This window comes from Dipodomys merriami, unplaced genomic scaffold, assembly GCF_024711535.1.
Source record: "Dipodomys merriami isolate MVZ:Mamm:240054 unplaced genomic scaffold, mDipMer1.0.p SCAF_175, whole genome shotgun sequence".
Classification (NCBI taxonomy): Eukaryota; Metazoa; Chordata; class Mammalia; order Rodentia; family Heteromyidae; genus Dipodomys; species Dipodomys merriami.
This window is the reverse complement of record NW_027203104.1, coordinates 1,729,690-1,747,489: the sequence shown is the minus strand read 5'-3', so window position 1 is coordinate 1,747,489 and position 17,800 is coordinate 1,729,690. Positions and strand designations below refer to the sequence as shown.

General features: G+C 38.2%; 1 protein-coding gene across 1 annotated transcript; it reads right to left on the bottom strand.

The window, feature by feature from the left end:
• Nucleotides 1–731: 731 nt before the first annotated feature.
• LOC138829690 (zinc finger protein 717-like) lies at nt 732–12,812 on the bottom strand. The gene is made up of 6 exons (XM_070026164.1): nt 12,807–12,812; nt 7,636–7,762; nt 6,832–6,921; nt 4,454–5,728; nt 1,862–1,932; nt 732–1,004 (listed from the first exon to the last, which is right to left on the bottom strand). Exons 1-5 carry the CDS (start codon nt 12,810–12,812, stop codon nt 1,895–1,897), a joined length of 1,536 nt encoding a protein of 511 aa, XP_069882265.1. The 3' UTR covers nt 732–1,004; nt 1,862–1,894.
• Nucleotides 12,813–17,800: the final 4,988 nt, after the last annotated feature.

Sequence of the window (17,800 nt, the reverse complement as noted above, 5' to 3'; positions counted from 1 at the left end):
TCAAACATGCAAATGTTAGTACTTGATCTCATTTCCTAGGTGCTGCTCTTGATCTTCTTTGCTTAAGGCTAGTCCTGTACCACTTCAGCCACGTATCTTTTACTTATGAACTTTATGGTGGTTAATTGGGGAGAAGAGTCCCCTGTTCATTTTGCCCAGGCAAGCTTCAAAGATTGATCTTCAGCTTTCAGAATTGCAAGCATGAGTGGCCTAAGCCCAGCAGCTTTACATATTGGTATTTACATGCCTTGAGTTATTTCTGGTACTGAATAAGGCTTCGATGTTTGTTTGCTTTTTTGCTGGTCCTGGGGCTTGAACTCAGGGCCGAGGTGCTGTCCCTACACTTGATTGCTCATGACTAGTACTGTATCACTTGAGCCATATGTTCCCTTCAAGCCTTTGGGTGAATTGGAAATAGTAATTTCAGTGACTTCTGCAGCTGGGCTGGTTTTGAAATATGATCCTCAGATCTCAGCCTTCTGAGTAGATAGGAGTACATGTGTGAACCACAGGTGCCCAGCTGCTTCATAAGTGTTCTGAGACCTCTTAAAATCAGCCAAATACTTTACACTGACCCAACAATTTTCCTCAGGTGAGTTTCAGACACTCCTCAGGGTGAAAGGGAGAAAAAAGCTGAGTTGGGAACTAGGAATATTCTCAGGTGCTAATGTGTCAGAAACTATTCATGGGGAGATGAATGTGTTTTTCTTTTATTAAGGAGGTACCATGGACTGGCTCTGTCGGGACGACGGGGGACACCTAGTGGAGGTAACTGGAATAGGTGGGGAGATGGCCAACAGACAATTCACACAAGAGCAGTGACTGGTGAATGCGATTTACTGCAGAGGATAACAAGCTTTTATAGAAAAAGTCTCCATGAGAAAGGGCAAAAGGTTACACAATCTTGCTTCAAGGCTTCGTTCTTGGGTGGTCACCAGCTGCTTGCCTGATCTTGTTTTTTGCATGATGAGCTATGACGATAGGCACTTGTTTTCGGCTTAACTCTATTTTTAAGAAATACAATTGTTTTGAGATGTTTATCACCTATTAACCATTAACCAGAGCATATGGGCAAGGTGCTGGACAGAAAGGCATGAACTCTAGTACTTTATTGTTACTTTTCTTTAGTTTTGTACTTTATGCGTTTCAAATCTTTTCTAAGGAATTGTACTTCTTTGCCATTCTTTAGAGGGTCCCCAATTTGTGGCCCAAAATCATGATATTCAGTATACTTAGTTAAATCTGGCCATATATCTAATTCAAGCTCATAGTGTCTTCTCTGTAACCCTTTCACATAATCGTTTCCTCTTCTCCATAGAGGCCTTAACTGTCTCATAAGATCTTTCTTGTTCCTTTTTTGATAGTAAGCACCAAGGAGGCCTAGATCTAGCAAGTCTCTCAGTAAATGCAAGAGAGTAATAGGAAGTTCTTTCTCCTAAGTAGTTTTCCCAACCGTTGCCATCCTTATCATACACACCTGTAAAAGGCTATGGATCTGGGGGAAGTCTCTGGGGTCCTCTAGATAATGGAGGATTCCACTATTTTCCTCTGATAACCCATTGCCACCTTCCATCTACCAACCTTTTAGGAATCTTATTTAGCTTTTGGTCTAAATATTCCTCTACTTCTTTCTTATCTACAGGATATCTATATGAGTCTATTGTCTATGCTCCAGGATTAAAGGGAAGTCTCCAATAGCCATACACTCTTTCTGCTCTAGCCATGCCTACAGCTTCTTGTAAATTTCTTACAAACAATTCCTTTTGCTGAAGTGACGTCCTGAAACCTCCCAATACTTTTATATTTACTTATGACTTGTCTAATAGTCTCCATAAGAGGGGCTTTCAGGGTAGCACTTAACTCTGGTGAGTTAGTCATGTTCTCAGGACACTCATCAGATGTTGGAGTCGTCAACACTTCCAAGAAAGAGCCCTGAATGAGGGAAAGTTGAGCATGAGTAAGTAGAACAAGCAACAGGAGCAGTAAAAGATTAATAGGCACTCCTATACAGGGAAAAATAAGAAAAACAGGAACACATCTTTCCCAGGGGCTTGCCAGCCTTTTTAGGAGATAGGCCTCTTTGAAGCCCCATTCTCTGAGGTTAGACTCCTGTGAAGTCCCATTCTCTGAGGTAGGCTCCTGTGAAGTCCTATTCTCAGAGGTAGGCTTCTGTGAAGCCCATTGTCTGAAGTAGCCTTTTGTGAAATCCCAATCTCAGAGGTAGGCTTCTGCTTAGTAGCGCCAATGATTGTGGAAAAGATCTACCAAAATGAATGGTGATATGGAGGGTTATGGATGGATTCAAGTGACTGGTTGAATTTGTACTGATATATATGTATATTTACATACATAGATATGCACACACACACACACACAATGTAATCACACCGGTGACCTGCTGATGCATGCCTTTCCTTGTAATTTATCGCTCAAAGCCAAGAGGTTCACATTCATGAACCATTGGGACATTCTCAAGTGTGTCTCTAAAGTCCTCATAAGCTGTTGCTATGGAGACATGTTCATGTGGGGCTTCAGAATGCTGTTTTTACACATGGGATTGTGGAATGTTAAGTGTATATTATGTTTTGTATTTTTTAGCTCCAGGACTGGGACTCAAAGCCAGTACATGATACTTTTGCTCACTTGCTAATGCTCTAACAACTAAGCCATACCCATATTCCTTAAAGTATGTATTTTGTCTATTCTGTTGTGAAAGACAATATGAATATATGACAAATTCTACCAGCTCTATAAAAATTATAGAACTGTTCATTTCCGGGGGGGCGGGGAGACACTGTTATAGAAGGTATTCTAGGTTTACAGAAAAATTTGAAAATTGCTTTCCACATAAAATCTGAATGGACTCTATGTCACTTTAATTGAATTTCACCACATAAAATAAGTATTTACTAAATCAACTTTATTACTCACCTTTAATCCTCAAATATTTCTCATTTTTAAGTGTTACAAAATTCCATTAAATCAATTTCTTTATAGATTCTATAAACTACTTATTTTCCTAATTTATAACATTTCAGTTTTACTTTCGTAAGTTTTGTAAACACCTTTGAAGAAAGTGGACTGCTTCCCAATGATAGGACTCATGATACTAAATACAACAACCTCAAAATTAGAGATGTGGCACAAAGGGTAGAGTGCTAAGCTTGAGAATAAAAGCCAAAGGGAAGTAAAGGGCCATGAGTTCAAATGAAACTAACAGCAAAATAAAAGGAAAAAGGTAAATATCATCCTAGAATTTCATGATACAGGAAATAAGACATAATCATCTTCTTGTAGATCTCCCAATAGAGAATGTTAGAAATGGAACTTGAGATATTTTAGAAGATGGACATTCAGGGAAGAATGACTGAGAATTTACTTAGAACTTTTTTGAAAAATTTTCTACATGTTTTACATTGCCATGATTTCTCTTGTGTGTGTGTGTGTGTGTGTGTGTGTGTTCAATGATGAACCCTGAGCTGTGCCTACTGGTTGAAGAACTCCACATTTGCTACCTTGAGAAGGTTTGTATCCTGTGTTGGTTCTCTATTGCAAACTGACTTTTCTTCTAGATGAAAGACTTTCCCTACTTGTTACATTCTAGAGATTTCTCATTTGGGTGAATTTTCTTATATGCTAGGCTGTGGCCTCCTGTTGACGGTTCTTTCCACATTTGTTGCATTCATAAGGCTTCTCTCCTGTGTTGTGCTCTCTGATGAAAAATAAGGGTTGATTTCTGTGTGAAACTCTTTCCATAGCTGTTACATTCCTAAAGTTTTACTCCTGTGTGTTCTCCAATGGACAGTAAGGTTTCCCCTGTGGCTGAATGACTTTCCACACAGATTACATTCATAAGGTTTCTCTCCTGTGTGTTTTGTCAGATGGACAGTAAGGTGTGTCTTCTGGCTGAAAGACTTTCCACACACATTACATTCATAAGGTTTCTCTCCTGTGTGTGTTAGCTGATGGACAGTAAGCTGTGCCTTCTGAGTGAAAGACTTTCCACACAGGTTACATTCAAAAGGTTTCTCTCCTATGTGTGTTGTCTGATGGACATTAAGGGTTGTCTTCTGGGTGAAAGACTTCCCACATTTGTTACATTCATAAGGTTTCTCTCCTGTGTGTGTTCTCTGATGGACAGGAAGATATGCCTTCACGTGAAAAGATTTTCCACACTTGTTACATTCATAAAGGGTCTTTCTTGTGTGAATATTCTGATGAAAAGTAAGGTTTCCCTTCCGGGTGAAAGACTTTCCACACACGTTACATTCATAAGGTTTCTCTCCTGTGTGTGTTTTCTGATGGACAGTAAGGTGTGCCTTCTGGATGAAAGACTTTCCACACACATTACATTCATAAGGTTGCTCTCCTATGTGTATCCTGTGGTGATATGTAAGTTTTGATTTCCGCATGAAAGACTTTCCACACAGGTTACATTCATAAGGTTTCTCACCTGTGTGTGTTCTCTCGTGGGCAGTAAGGATTGCCTTCTGGGTGAAAGACTTCCCACACTGGATACATTCATAAGGCTTCTCTCCTGTGTGTGTTCTCTGATGGACAGTGAGGTATGACTTCTTGCTGAAAGACTTTCCACAAAGCTTACATTCATAAGGTTTCTCTCCTGTGTGTGTTGTCAGATGGACAGTGAGGTGTGCCTTCTGGCTGAAAGACTTTCCACACACATTACATTCATAAGGTTTCTCTCCTGTGTGTGTTAGCTGATGGACAGTAAGGTGTGCCTTCTGGCTGAAAGACTTTCCACACAGGTTACATTCATAAGGTTTCTCTCCTGTGTGTGTTGTCAGATGGACAGTAAGGTGTGACTTCTGGCTGAAAGACTTTCCACACACATTACATTCATGAGGTTTCTCTCCTGTGTGTGTTAGCTGATGGACAGTAAGATTTGTCGTCAAGTGAAAAGATTTTCCACATTTGTTACATTCATAAAGTGTCTTTCTTGTGTGAATTTTCTGATGAAAAGTAAGGTTTCCTTGCCGGATGAAAGACTTTCCACACACGTTACATTCATAAGGTTTCTCTCCTGTGTGTGTTGTGTGATGGACATTAAGGGTTGTCTTCTGGGTGAAAGACTTCCCACATTTGTTACATTCATAAGGTTTCTCTCCTGTGTGTATTCTCTGATGGACAGTAAGATTTGCCTTCAAGTGAAAAGATTTTCCACATTTGTTACATTCATAAAGTGTCTTTCTTGTTTGAATTTTCTGATGAAAAGTAAGGTTTCCCTTCCGGATGAAAGACTTTCCACACACGTTACATTCATAGGGTTTCTCTCTTGTGTGTGTTGTCTGATGGACAGTAAGGTGTGCCTTCTGGCTGAAAGACTTTCCACACACATTACATTCATAAGGTTCCTCTCCTGTGTGTGTTCTCTGATGGACAGTAAGGTGTGTCTTCCGGGTGAAAGACTGTCCACATTGGTTAGATTCTTTAACTACAGGAGATACTCCAGGACTATAAGCAGCACACATCCCATTAGACTCGCCATGGAGAAGCATGTTCTGACACTGCCTGAACTCCTCTGTCCTTATCCCTAAGGAGTTCCTATTATTCCTAATCAGCTCTGACTTAGGTTTGGATCTCAAATTAAAAGTTGTTATTAATTTCACATTTTTCTCCCCTGTGTTAGTATTCATGACTCCGACTTCAGACAGACAATCATAGGGACTCTTCTGACAGGTCTTAGTCGTGTACTCCTTTTCTTGGACATCTACAATGAGATATAGAAAGACAGATAAAAACAGAAATGAGACCTCAAGATTCCTTAATGTAACAGTAAAGGCATTTCCGTACATCCTAACTGTTACCAGATTTTAAAAGATCAAAGCAGGAACTCTTTGATGCAGAATATAAGCTTTTCTCTGTAATGTATTAGTTAACAAAGTAGTACTGACATTTTACAATGGTAAATAATGTTTTTCTGTTTGTTTTTTTTCAGTTTTTCTCAAGGAATTAATTACGCAAATGATTCAGCTACACACTATTAGTTATAAACTGAGTACTAAACATTTGCCTTTAATACCCTCGAGGTTTGGTCCTAAGGGAATAGCTATTATTTTTCTTTTAATTTGTGGAAATAATTTATCCATTTTGCTGCTTTGCTTCTCAACCACTAGGTGAGGAACAGAAATACTGTCTAGATTTAGGGACCATTAGGGTGTTTGATACATCCCTTGGCCTTTCCGCTAAGCATGGAAGGTTCCTGAGAGTAAGGATTTATACCTCCATCTCTTCAGTTCTAACTTCTCACTAAGAATTACTTTAGGGATTGGTGGCATTTTTAAAATTGGTTTCCCTCACCCTTAGTCAAATTCTCATCAAATTTCCTTTTCTAACACTCCTGCTCCTTCACAACCATTAAAGACCAAAGATACTGCAGCTCACCACCCAGGTAGTCATCCCCTATGAACCAAAAGCTTTGCTTATGAATCTCACTCACTTCCACCATCACCAAGAAGCAATTTTCCTCTTCACAGGATAGCAGTCCTGGCATACTCCTTATTTCCTCATACCTGCATAGCCCTTGTTTCAATGAAAATGAGACCTCATTTTCTACATTTCTCATTTTCTTTTTCTGTTTAAGAATGACTTCTACAAAGTAAAAGAAAATTGCTCACTTTAACTATACTGGGACAGCCAAATCAGTTTGTTTCCATGTAAATTCTTGATTGTCATGTCCTTAAGACAAAGGATCACCTAGTTCTCTGCCACACATGACTCAGGGAACTAGGAACATTATTGCTCAGTACAGCTCATTAAACTTACCAAGTGGACTCTGGCTACAAAACCACCATGCAAGATGCTTTATCTCACCTGTGAGATTCTTGTCTGAGGCTTCTCTTATCCATGGTTCTGCACCTTGCTCCAGCTTGGCAATCAATTTAGGTTTAGGAACACAGTGTCCTGTTATTAACAAGTAGAGAAGAACTATTGGTAGGCTGGGTCATCATTACTGTAAGGTCTTAGACATCATGTTCACAAACTTGCTCCTAAACCTTGTTTCTCATTTCTTACCAACTTCCTGGTTGATATTCCCCAGCTTTCAACTTATTTTGCCAATTGGGTGGCTTGAACTCAGCTCTTTTGCTCAAAGCTAGCATTCTGCTAGTTTTAGTCCCAGCTACATTTGTAGATTGTGAGGGGATTTGGAGATAAAAGCCTCATGGTCACTTTTCTGTAGTTGCTGGCTTAAAACCAAAATCCTCACATTTCTGCCTCCAGAGAAGCTAAGATTACAGGTGTTAGCCACTGCACCCAGGATCAGGGTTGATTACAAATAACCACTTTCAACTAGTGATTTTCAGATCATACTTCAAATAGTGATGTACTTTCTCTTCTAGAGTATATTTGCACCTACAAAAATCACCCCAAGTTTAGGAAGACAGTCTTCTTTCTATTAGTGGAATGCAGTTTAGATTTTGGGTCCAAGTGCTGATTGGGTTTCTTGATGAATGGGAATAAAATTGTCTCCAATTACATAATGAAGTGGAAAAAATGGACAGGAATTTTATATTCCCACGGACTGGAATCGTCTACCGAAACAACATAAATATTTATATATCTACTTAAAAAAGAAAACAGCCTTTGATCTCGCATGTTCAAATGACTTTTGCTCACCTAAAGACAAGAGGTTGCTGTAGGTCTCCAGCATTACATCTTTATGCAGGGTCCTCTGAGCATGATCCAGGTCTTGCCACTCCTCCCAGCTGAAGTCCACAGCCACATCATCAAATGACACTAGCTTCTGTAATGGCACATTTGAATCAAGTAATTAGCCCAAGTCAGGAAGGTCTGTGGGACTCATCCCCAATTAGTCACCAGGAGAAAAGCAGAACTGGTGCTATGGCTCATGTGGTAGAGCACTAGCCTTGAGGTGAAGAATTCAGGTACAGTGCTCAGGTCCAGAAATCAAACCTCACAACCAACCAATACACACACACACACACACACACACACACACACACAAGGTATCTCATAAGCAATCACAACACATTTAGGACATCACATGGAATAGATAGCACATTACTGATTCATGAAAAGTAAGTGTCCACATAAATGTTAAAGGCAGTAACAGTACTTAAGAATGTAGCTAATGATGGATTGGCCCTTATAAGATCTGATTTACTTCCCATATATAAATATCCTATGTTAACTATATTGTAGTTTAAGTGCTAAATACTGAAATATGGTCATAGATACCCTGATATTTCTTTCCTATGTATAAAAGAACTGCTAGAAGGAAGTTTTGTGAACTTGGCCTATCTTCTACAATCCACAATATAGTTGTGAGGGGCATACCATGTTCCCTGAATACATTTTCATTTAAATATGCCTTCATGGAAGGATGGAGGATGGATAGAGGCTCAAGGAACATTCAAGATGACAAAAAATGAAAAATAGGACCACGACAAGCAAGACAGAGAAAAATTAGAAGAGGGATGTAATCTAAAGATACAGAATACAAATTTACAAGTTGGAAGGAAATAAGAGTGCTAATTTGCCTGCAGAGGCTAAGAGGAGAGGTTTTGGACTCCCACACTGAACCCTATTGCAAATGATGAATGACCCAGCCAGCCATGCTTGGCAATAGCAGAGGTGAATGCTGACTAAGACACCAAAGGGAAATATATATGTGAAGAATTGAAAGAAAATAACATTCAATTCACAATCCATTGGGCAGAGGAAGTCTACTAAAAATGTAGATTGAAGATATGGTCAGGGAAAGAGAGTTGATTAATTACACATCTGCATTTTACGAGTGTTACAAGAGAAGTGCTTCAAGAGAAGAGCAAAATGAGTGCACATACATATACACGTAGGACAGAGAAACTAAAATGGTAAATGTGTAGGTAAGTATAAAGGTATATATTGGTCATATATTTTATGTAATATTTCTGTAATAGTTTGTTGAAGTAAAACTTATAGCACCATATGATTCACAATGCATGAAGATCCAATATATAAACTCATCACTTTTTTAAAAGAAATGTATGTAGAATACTCATATGCATAAATAAATATTGCAATTACAAGGCAAATCGGAAGGCCTCAGTTCAAAGAATTAATTGTACCAAAAAACAGGGTACTAGATTTAGGGCTGGGAATGTGGCTTACTCCAGAGCGCTAGTCTAGAGTGCACGGGTTCAATTATTCAATGCCATGTGAACAGAAAAACTAGAAATGGGGAAAACGATTGAAGACACTTTAAGAAAAATCTACAAATAATTCCTTGAAATATACAAAGCTCAGTATCAATAGTCAGGAGAAGAATTCTAATCAAAATTCTATAGAAATAACTACTTTATATATGTTACTATGGACAGTTTTAAATAAAAACAACAAATATCCTTCCAAAGTCTAACAAAGGCTGGGAAGGATGTGAATTCAATTTGAACCTTGCTGCATGTCTGGCAGGAATGTGAAACAATCAAAGATGGTATGGACAGAGCTAAAAAGAACTAAATAGAGAATTACATAGGAATATGGTCCAGCACTTCTATTTCTAGATTTGTACCCAGCAGAAGAGAAAGCAGGGACGAGAAGTAGTATTAGAGAATCACTTCAGAGCAAATACTGACAAGAACCAAAAGACAGACACAGGTAAAATAATAGATAAAGACATTGAAAAGGAAGACAAGTTTGCTACATTTTATAGCAGGGTTGATCTTTGAATACATTAAGCTAAGTAAAATACAGCAGTCATAAAAGCACAGCCATGGTATGATTTCCCTGACTGAGCTTTCAAGGATCAACAAAGTCATAGAGCCAAAAAGTAAGATGGTTCCAGAGACTGGGGTAGAGAGGAAAAGGAGCTGCCTATTAATGATTATACAGCTTCATACATGGAAAATGAAACATGCTGTACATGGATGGAAGAGATGGCTGCAGAACAGCCATATGAACTATCAGTGAACTCTGAATTGAAAATGGGTAATGTAGCCACACAGGATGGAACATACCTAAACACCCTGACCTTGGGAAATTCAAAAAGGATGACCAGCCAGGCTAGCTTCCATAACAATTTCAAGAGCATGCTGGACTACATATCAAGACCTGTCTTCAAAAGTAATAGGGAATGATTTGTATTGACAAAGCTCATAAAATTCACAAACTTTATAGACCATGACAATGACAATTTGCCTTGAAGGTGAAAATGTGTTTTTGACTTCAACTAAGCATCTCTGTTCCACAATACTGTGACATATGTGAAATTTAAATAATCACTTTCTCTCAATGTAAACAACAAAAAAAGAAAATTCAGAGAAGGGGTGGTTTAGGAGCAATGGGTGACAGACATCTTCTATTCACATATTGTTTTGTAGAATGGCAACTTCTTTGTACAACTACTTAAACCTAATAATAAAATAAATTGTTTGAAAAAAGGAATATGGAAAAATCAAATTTTAGACTCTCTGAATAGGATCAGAGATATAGGTGCCATGTGTGTCTATTTTCCAGTTAAAATAACAAATTAAAATTTAAGAACAAACGTTAAGCCACATTTTAGCTGGAAACATACAGCTACAAATAGCATTAGTAACAAACACACATAGACCAAAAATGCAAAGTATTCCTTTTTTTTTTTTTTTTTAATCGGTTGTGTGGTTTGAACTCTAGGCTTGGGCACTCTCCCTCAGGTCTTCAACTAAAGCCTAATGCTCCACCACTTGATCCACTGTGCCACTTCCGGTGTTCTGAGTGATTTATTGGAGATAAGTGTCTCATGGACTTTCCTGTCCAGGCTGGCTTTGAACCAGGATCCTCAGCTCTCAACCTCCTGAGTAGCTAGGATGACAGGTGTGGGCCACCGGAACCTGAAGAAAAATGCAAATTACTCTAATCTGTGCATCTTAATTTTAGTTTTTGTATATCTTTTCACTGACTATTTTTCAAGTGTATCTCATATTGCTGAATCAGTTCTCTAGGAAGCTTCCCAAGGATATTTCTTGCTGTTCTTTTTGATGGGCTTATAATGTACTATATGATTTTTTTTTTTTGTTTCTTTGTATGTTCTTCTGCCATGGCATAAACCTTGTTATCACTCTCTTTGATTCTGGTGTCTTGCATCTTGTATATACATTTTTTTAATTGAGGAGGGGAACAGAAATTATAAAATGCTAAAATAAGAATACAGGATGGCCCATTGTAACAATGACTTGTACAAGGAACTATGTTGAAAAGGAACCTAACCTGACCTGCTAGGCTCAGCTCCACACAAAGGGAAGTCTCCCAGCCAGGGCTCCAGCCCCAGGAGTGGCTTTCTTCACTGGGTAAACAGAGAAAGAGGCTGCCCCTCCCTATAACAGCCTTGACAATCAATTGAAATTCAGTAAACATAAACCCTGAGAATGGCTTCAGGCTGGGCTCTGAGAGTCTCTCAGAAGCTAGTCCCTCAGGGAAAAGCTACTGTTTGCTGAAAGGCCTCAACTCTATCCAGAACCTAGCCTCTTCACAGCATCTCCACACTAGAGGAAACAGCCAACTCCATCTTTTGTGATACTCAGAACAGATCTCCCTCCCATTAAATTGCCCTGGGAGAAGGATCACAAACTCCTGTGTAAAGCAGAGCAGTTTTCTGCCTGCTCAAACAAATTGACCTAAGAAACCAACCAAGCCACAGGAAAATCAAATACTGCAAGCGGATCAGAGACTGTAACAAGAGACTGGTTAAGGACACAAGGGATCTTCCCATAACCTTCCCCCACAAAAAAATCAAATAGTCTTTTATTGTACCTTTCATAAAAGTTTTTTCTAAAACTTTAATTTCATGTTTTTATTGTGAAAATACTGCACAGATGGGTTACAATTACATGGGCAAGATAATGAATACATTTCTTATCAAGCATTGTAGCCTCCTCCTTTGTTTCCCCTTCCCATCCCTTCCCAGCCTCCCCTGGCGCCCCCACACAATCCTCCCCTGCACCAAATTTGAAAAGTTTGTCTAAAACTTTCTTTAATTTTTAACTTAAAAAATTGTTTTGTATTAACTTTTTTTTCCCCTCCTCTTATAATTTTTATTTTATGGGTATAAGTTTGTGTGCTTTTTTTTCTTTAAAAAAATTTTTTTTGTTTAGCTCTACTGACCTTTTGATCCTTTTTTTCTTTCATTCCCATTCTTTTCACCTTTTCTTCTCTTTCATTTTTTTTGCGTGACAATTGCTCTTCTGCTTATCCTGATATACCCTTAGTCGATTACTAGACCTAATACCCCATTGTGTACAACTTAATCCAGAAATTTATTACTGAATTCAAAACCTCTTAGACTTGAATTCCTTAATAGCAGTACTCTTTATACCTATATAATATTTTAAGCATTTTAAAAACATTTTTTCTTGTCTCTTTAGCCCTCCACTTCTATCATTCTATCCACCTTCTTCTTGGAAATTATGTTTTTAAATTTGAAGTCAGTGTTTCACTGTTTAATTTTTAATTTTTATTTTCCTGTTTTTTCTTGTCTCTTTGTTTCTTTCTCTTTCTCCTTTTTTAAGCTCTTTCTACTTTCATTCTATCCAATCTATTTCCCACTTTGAGATTAGGACTTAGTTAATTCTCCCTCTGCCTTTTCACATCCCTCTATTCCTATTTTTACCCACATCTCTCAATAAACCTAATAATTTCTGGTTTGTCAAATTCTTCTTTGCGCTTCTTAGCCCATGAATACACAGTTGTTTGATGTTGAATAGTATATCTGTTGAACTAGATTGTATCTGCAGACTTTTGACTGTGCAACTACAGACTTTGGATGATGCTGGCCTTAAGATAGTGTTCTAGCATAAAACTGGTGTTACTTTCATCTCTAATGGGCAGAGCAAGCCGGAAAAACACAAGAAAAATGGCAAGTCCAGGCATCTCAACTCCCACTAAGGATAATCAGCTGACAGACCAGATAATGAATAATCCAGAGGGGAGTTCCCAAATAGCTCTACAAACACTGCTTGTAAACATTGTAAATGAAAAGACTGAAAACCTGCAAAGGACTCTGTGAGCATGGTACTGAGAGAGAGGAGACAAACCAAAGGTTAATACAGGAATATCATGAACGTGAGGAAGCTACTCAAAAATTGATACAGGAATTGCTTGAACACCTTGAGAACCCTCAAAGAGAAATCAAGGAATCCATGAGCTGGCAGAGATCAGTCAAAGGGAAAGAGGAATGGCGTGAGCAGGCTGAGAACACTCAAGGAGAACTACAGGAATTGGATGAACTTGAGGAAGCTAAGCAAAGAGTAACACAGGAATTGAGAGATAAGGATGAGCATACACAAAGATCACTAAATGCATTCATGGAATCCATTAACAGAGAACTGAAAGAAGTAAAGGAGACCACAACGGGAATGCTGAATGCAACCCAACAGAAGGAATGATAGCCCACAGAAACCATAACCAATCACCTAAGTGATTTGTGAATAAACAATACCAAATTAAGGAAGTCCAGTGCTTCATACACGATCTAAAACAAAGTTCCAACAAAGAATTTGAAGCCATCAAAGCTGACCAATTAGAAGGAAAAGAAATAAAAAAACAAAGTAGAAAAATCTTGACAGTAGGTTAGACCATTCAGAAGATCAAATCTTAGGGACTGAAGACAACCTAGATATTACAGAGAAAGAACATATAACTATCCAAGACAAATCTAAGAAATATGATAGATCTATTCAACACTTGGAAGACACCATCAGAAGGCCCAATTGGAGGAGAATAGGTGTAGAGGAGCATGTAGAGACAGTAGTTAATGGTCTAGAAAATTTGTTTAACAGGATCCTAGCACAGAACTCCCAAACATGCAAAAAGATAGGCCTATTCAGATACAAGAAGCAAACGGCCCCCATAAACAGGCAGGAGTTGCAATCCTAATAGCAGGTAAAATAGTCTTCAAAGTAAAATTTCTGAGAAGAGATAACGAAGGTTGCTACATACTAATTAAGGGATCTGTCCTTCAGGAGGATATTACAATTCTAAATATCTATTCACCAAACAACGGAGCACCCAAATTTATCCAAGAAACACTACTTTCCCTCAAATCCCACATAGATTCAAAGACAGTAATTGTTGGGCACTTTAACACACCACTCTCCCCACTGGATAGATCAACTCGGCAAAAACTCAACAGGGAAACCTAATAGATCCTAACAACTGCATAGATCAACTAGATTTAACAGACATCTACCAAATATTTCATGCAACAGCATCAGAATACCCGTTTTCCTCAGAAGCACATAGAACATTTTCCAAAATAGACCACATTTTAGACCACAAAGCAAACTTGTCCAAATTCAGAAACATTGAAGTAATACCTTGCATTCTCTTAGACCAGAAGGGAATAAAATCAGAACTCCACACCAAAAGCCACCAAAGAAAGTCCTGTAATACATGGAGGCTGAACAACACACTGCTGAATCACGAGTGGGTCACGGAAGAGATTAGAAAGAACATTCAAATATTCATGATATTCAACCAAAATGAACACACAAATTACCAGCTCCTCTGGGACACAGCAAAGGCAGTACGCAGGGGCAAGTTTAGAGATCTGAGTTCCTACATCAACAAATTGCAGAGATCTGAAATCAACAATTTAATGAGACATCTGAGTCTCCTTGTAAAAGAGCAGCAAGATAAACCCCAATCCAGTAGACAGAAAGAAATAATTAAAATTAAATCAGAATTACATGAATTACAATCCAAATAAAGTATAGAAAGAATCAACAAAACAAAGAGTTGGTTCTTCGAAAAAATTAACAATATTAACAGACCCTTAGCAAATCTTCTTAGAAAAAGAAGAGAACACACCCAAATAAATAAACTCAGAGATGAGAATGGAAACATCACCACAGAAACAACCAAGATTCAGAACATTACAAAGGAATACTTCTTAAACATTTATGATAAGTTTGAGAACTTGGCAGAAATGGACCTTTTCCTAGCAAATATTGACTTGTCGAAACTAAACCAAGATGAGTTAAACCATCTAAACAGGCCCATAACAAGCATTAAAATAGAAACATCTAAGAAAAGTCCAGGACCAGATGGTTTTACAGCGGAATTCTACAAGGCCTTCTAAGCAGAGCTCACACCAATACTCCTCCAACTCTTCAATGAAATTCAAAGAGAAAGTTCACTACCGAACTCATCCAATGAAGCCCTCATAACCCTCATCTCAAAACGAGGCAGGGACTCATCAAAGAAAGAGAACTTATAGACCCATTTCTTTGATGAACATTGATTCAAAACTTCTGAACAAAATTTTGGCCAATCCACTTCAACAATTCATCCAAAAAATCATACAACACAATGAAATAGGATTCCTTTCAGGGTTGCAAAGCTGGTTCAATATATGCAAATCAACTAATATAATTCATCACATCAACAGGAGCAAGAATAAGAACCACATGGTTATCTAAATAGATGCAGAAAAAGCATTGGACAAGATCAAACACCCCTTTATGATGAAGGTTGTGTAAAAATTAGGAATGCATGGAACATTCCTCAATACAATAAGGCTGTATATGACAAACCTACAGCCAGCATTATACTCAATGGTGAAAAACGAAAGCCATTTCCTCAACTCAGGAACGAGACAAGGATGTCCACTATTTGCACTTATCTTCAATCTAGTATTAGAATGCCTAGCTACTGCAATAAGACAAGATGCAAACATAAAGGTGATTCAAATAGGGAAAGAAGAATTAAAACTCTCCCTCTTTGCAGATGACATGATCTTATATTTAAAGAATCCCACAAACTGCACTGCCAAATTACTCAAGTTGATTCAAAAGTTAGGTGAAGTATCAGGGTATAAAATTAACCCTCAAAAACCAATGGCTTTTTTGTATGCCAACAATGAGAAAAGTGTGGCTGAATTTAGGAAAGCAACTCTATTCGTAATAGCCCCCCAAAAATAAAATACCTAGGAATTAACTTAACCAAAGAAGTGAAGGGCCTCTATGATGAAAACTGAAAAACTTGAAAAAGGAAATCAAAACAGAACTTAGAAAGTGGCGAAAACTCCCATGCTCCTGGATTGGAAAGATCAACATGGTGAAAATGGCAATACTTCCCAAGGCGATCTACAAATTCAATGCGATACCAATAAGTATTTCAACTTCCTTCTTCAAGGAAATAGAAGAGGCAATCCAAAAATCCGTATGCAACAATAAAAGACCCCGATAGCAAAAATGATCCTCAATGGAAAGAACACAGCTGGAGGAATAACAATACCAAATTTCAAACTCTTCTACAATGCTATAGTAATCACAACATCTTCTTACTGGCACAAGAACAGACTTCAGGACCAATGGAATAGATTGAAAATCCAGAAATGAACCTACAGACCTATAGCCATTTAATCTTGGATAAGGGAGCAAAAAAAGAAAAAAAAAGAATGGAAGAAAGACAGCCTCTTCAGTAAATGGTGCTGGCAAAATTGGTTAACTACTTGTAGAAAACTAAAGCTGGATCCTTATATATCACCCTGCACCAGAAGCAATTCCAAATGAATCAAAGCCCGCAGTGTCAAGGCAGACACTCTATAAACCATACAGGATGGAATAGGAGAAACCATAAGTCTCCATGGCATAGGCCAAAATTTAAAAATAGAAATCCAGAAACAAAAAAATCATAGAAAGGTTGGATAAATGGGATTGCATGAAATTGCAGCACTTCTGCATGGCAAAGGCCATAGCTAGCAAGATCAATATAAAGCACAGGGATAGGAAGAAGATCTTCACTAGCCATACAATGGATAAGAATCTCATATCTAAAATATACCTGGCGCTCAAAAAATTAAATCCTCCAACAACAAATCTTCATAGAAACAACTGCCCAATAAATAAGTGGGCTAAAACTTAAAGAGAAACTTCTCTGAAGAGGAAAGAAGGATGGCCAATAGACACATGAAGAAATGCTCAACTTCTCTAGACATAAAAGAAATGCAAATCAGGGGCTGGCAACATAGCTCAGTGGTAAAGCGCTTGCCTTGCATGCCTGATGACCTGGGTTCAATTCTTCAGCACCACATAAGCAAAAGAAAAAAGTCAGAAGTGGTGCTGTGGCCCAAGTGGTAGAACGCTAGCCTTAAGCTGAAGAGCTGAGGGACAGTTCAGGCCCCACAACCTGACCGCAGAAAAAAAAAAAAAAAGAAATGTAAATGAAAACAACATTGAGATACTACCTCACCCCAGTTAGAATGGCAAAAATCAAGAACTCTAATTAAACAACATATGCTGGAGGGGATGGGGACAGAAGGGAACATTACTGCATTAGTGGTGGGAGTGTAAAGTTGTTCAACCACTTTGGAAAGCAGTATGGAGGTTCCTGAAAGAACTCCACATAGAGCTCCCCTATGACCCAACAATCCCACTTTGGGGCATTTACCCAAATGTTCACAAACAAGACCACACTAAAACTACCCTCACGACTATGTTTCTTGCAGCCTTATTTACCATAGCTAGGATATGGAACCAACCCAGATGCCCCTCAGTAGATTATGGATCAAGAAAATGTGGTAAACATGGGTGAGGAGAGGATGGAAAGGGATGAGAAGGAGAAACAAAGGAGAAGGCTATAATGCTTGATAAGAAATGTACCCATTATAATGCCCATGTAATTGTAACCCCTCTGTACAGTATTTTCACACACACCAAAAAAGAATAACATAGGAAAGGTCTCTCACAAACTCTGTTTGGCTCTAAATGTAATATTAATCGAGATTTTTAATTTTTTTTTTTTGATGTACTCATGGTAACATTCCTTGTGTGAACCCAAATGAAGATGCTTAGTTGAAGGA

What these genes read in the sequence shown, in the direction of transcription:
- LOC138829690 (XM_070026164.1), bottom strand. An exon ending in CAGCAACCTCTTGTCTTTAG is followed by an intron (nt 6,922 to 7,635) that starts GTGAGCAAAAGT and finishes TGTTAATAACAG; the next exon opens with GACACTGTGTTCCTAAACCT. An exon ending in CCACGAGAGAACACACACAG is followed by an intron (nt 1,933 to 4,453) that starts GTGAGAAACCTT and finishes TCCCTCATTCAG; the next exon opens with GGCTCTTTCTTGGAAGTGTT.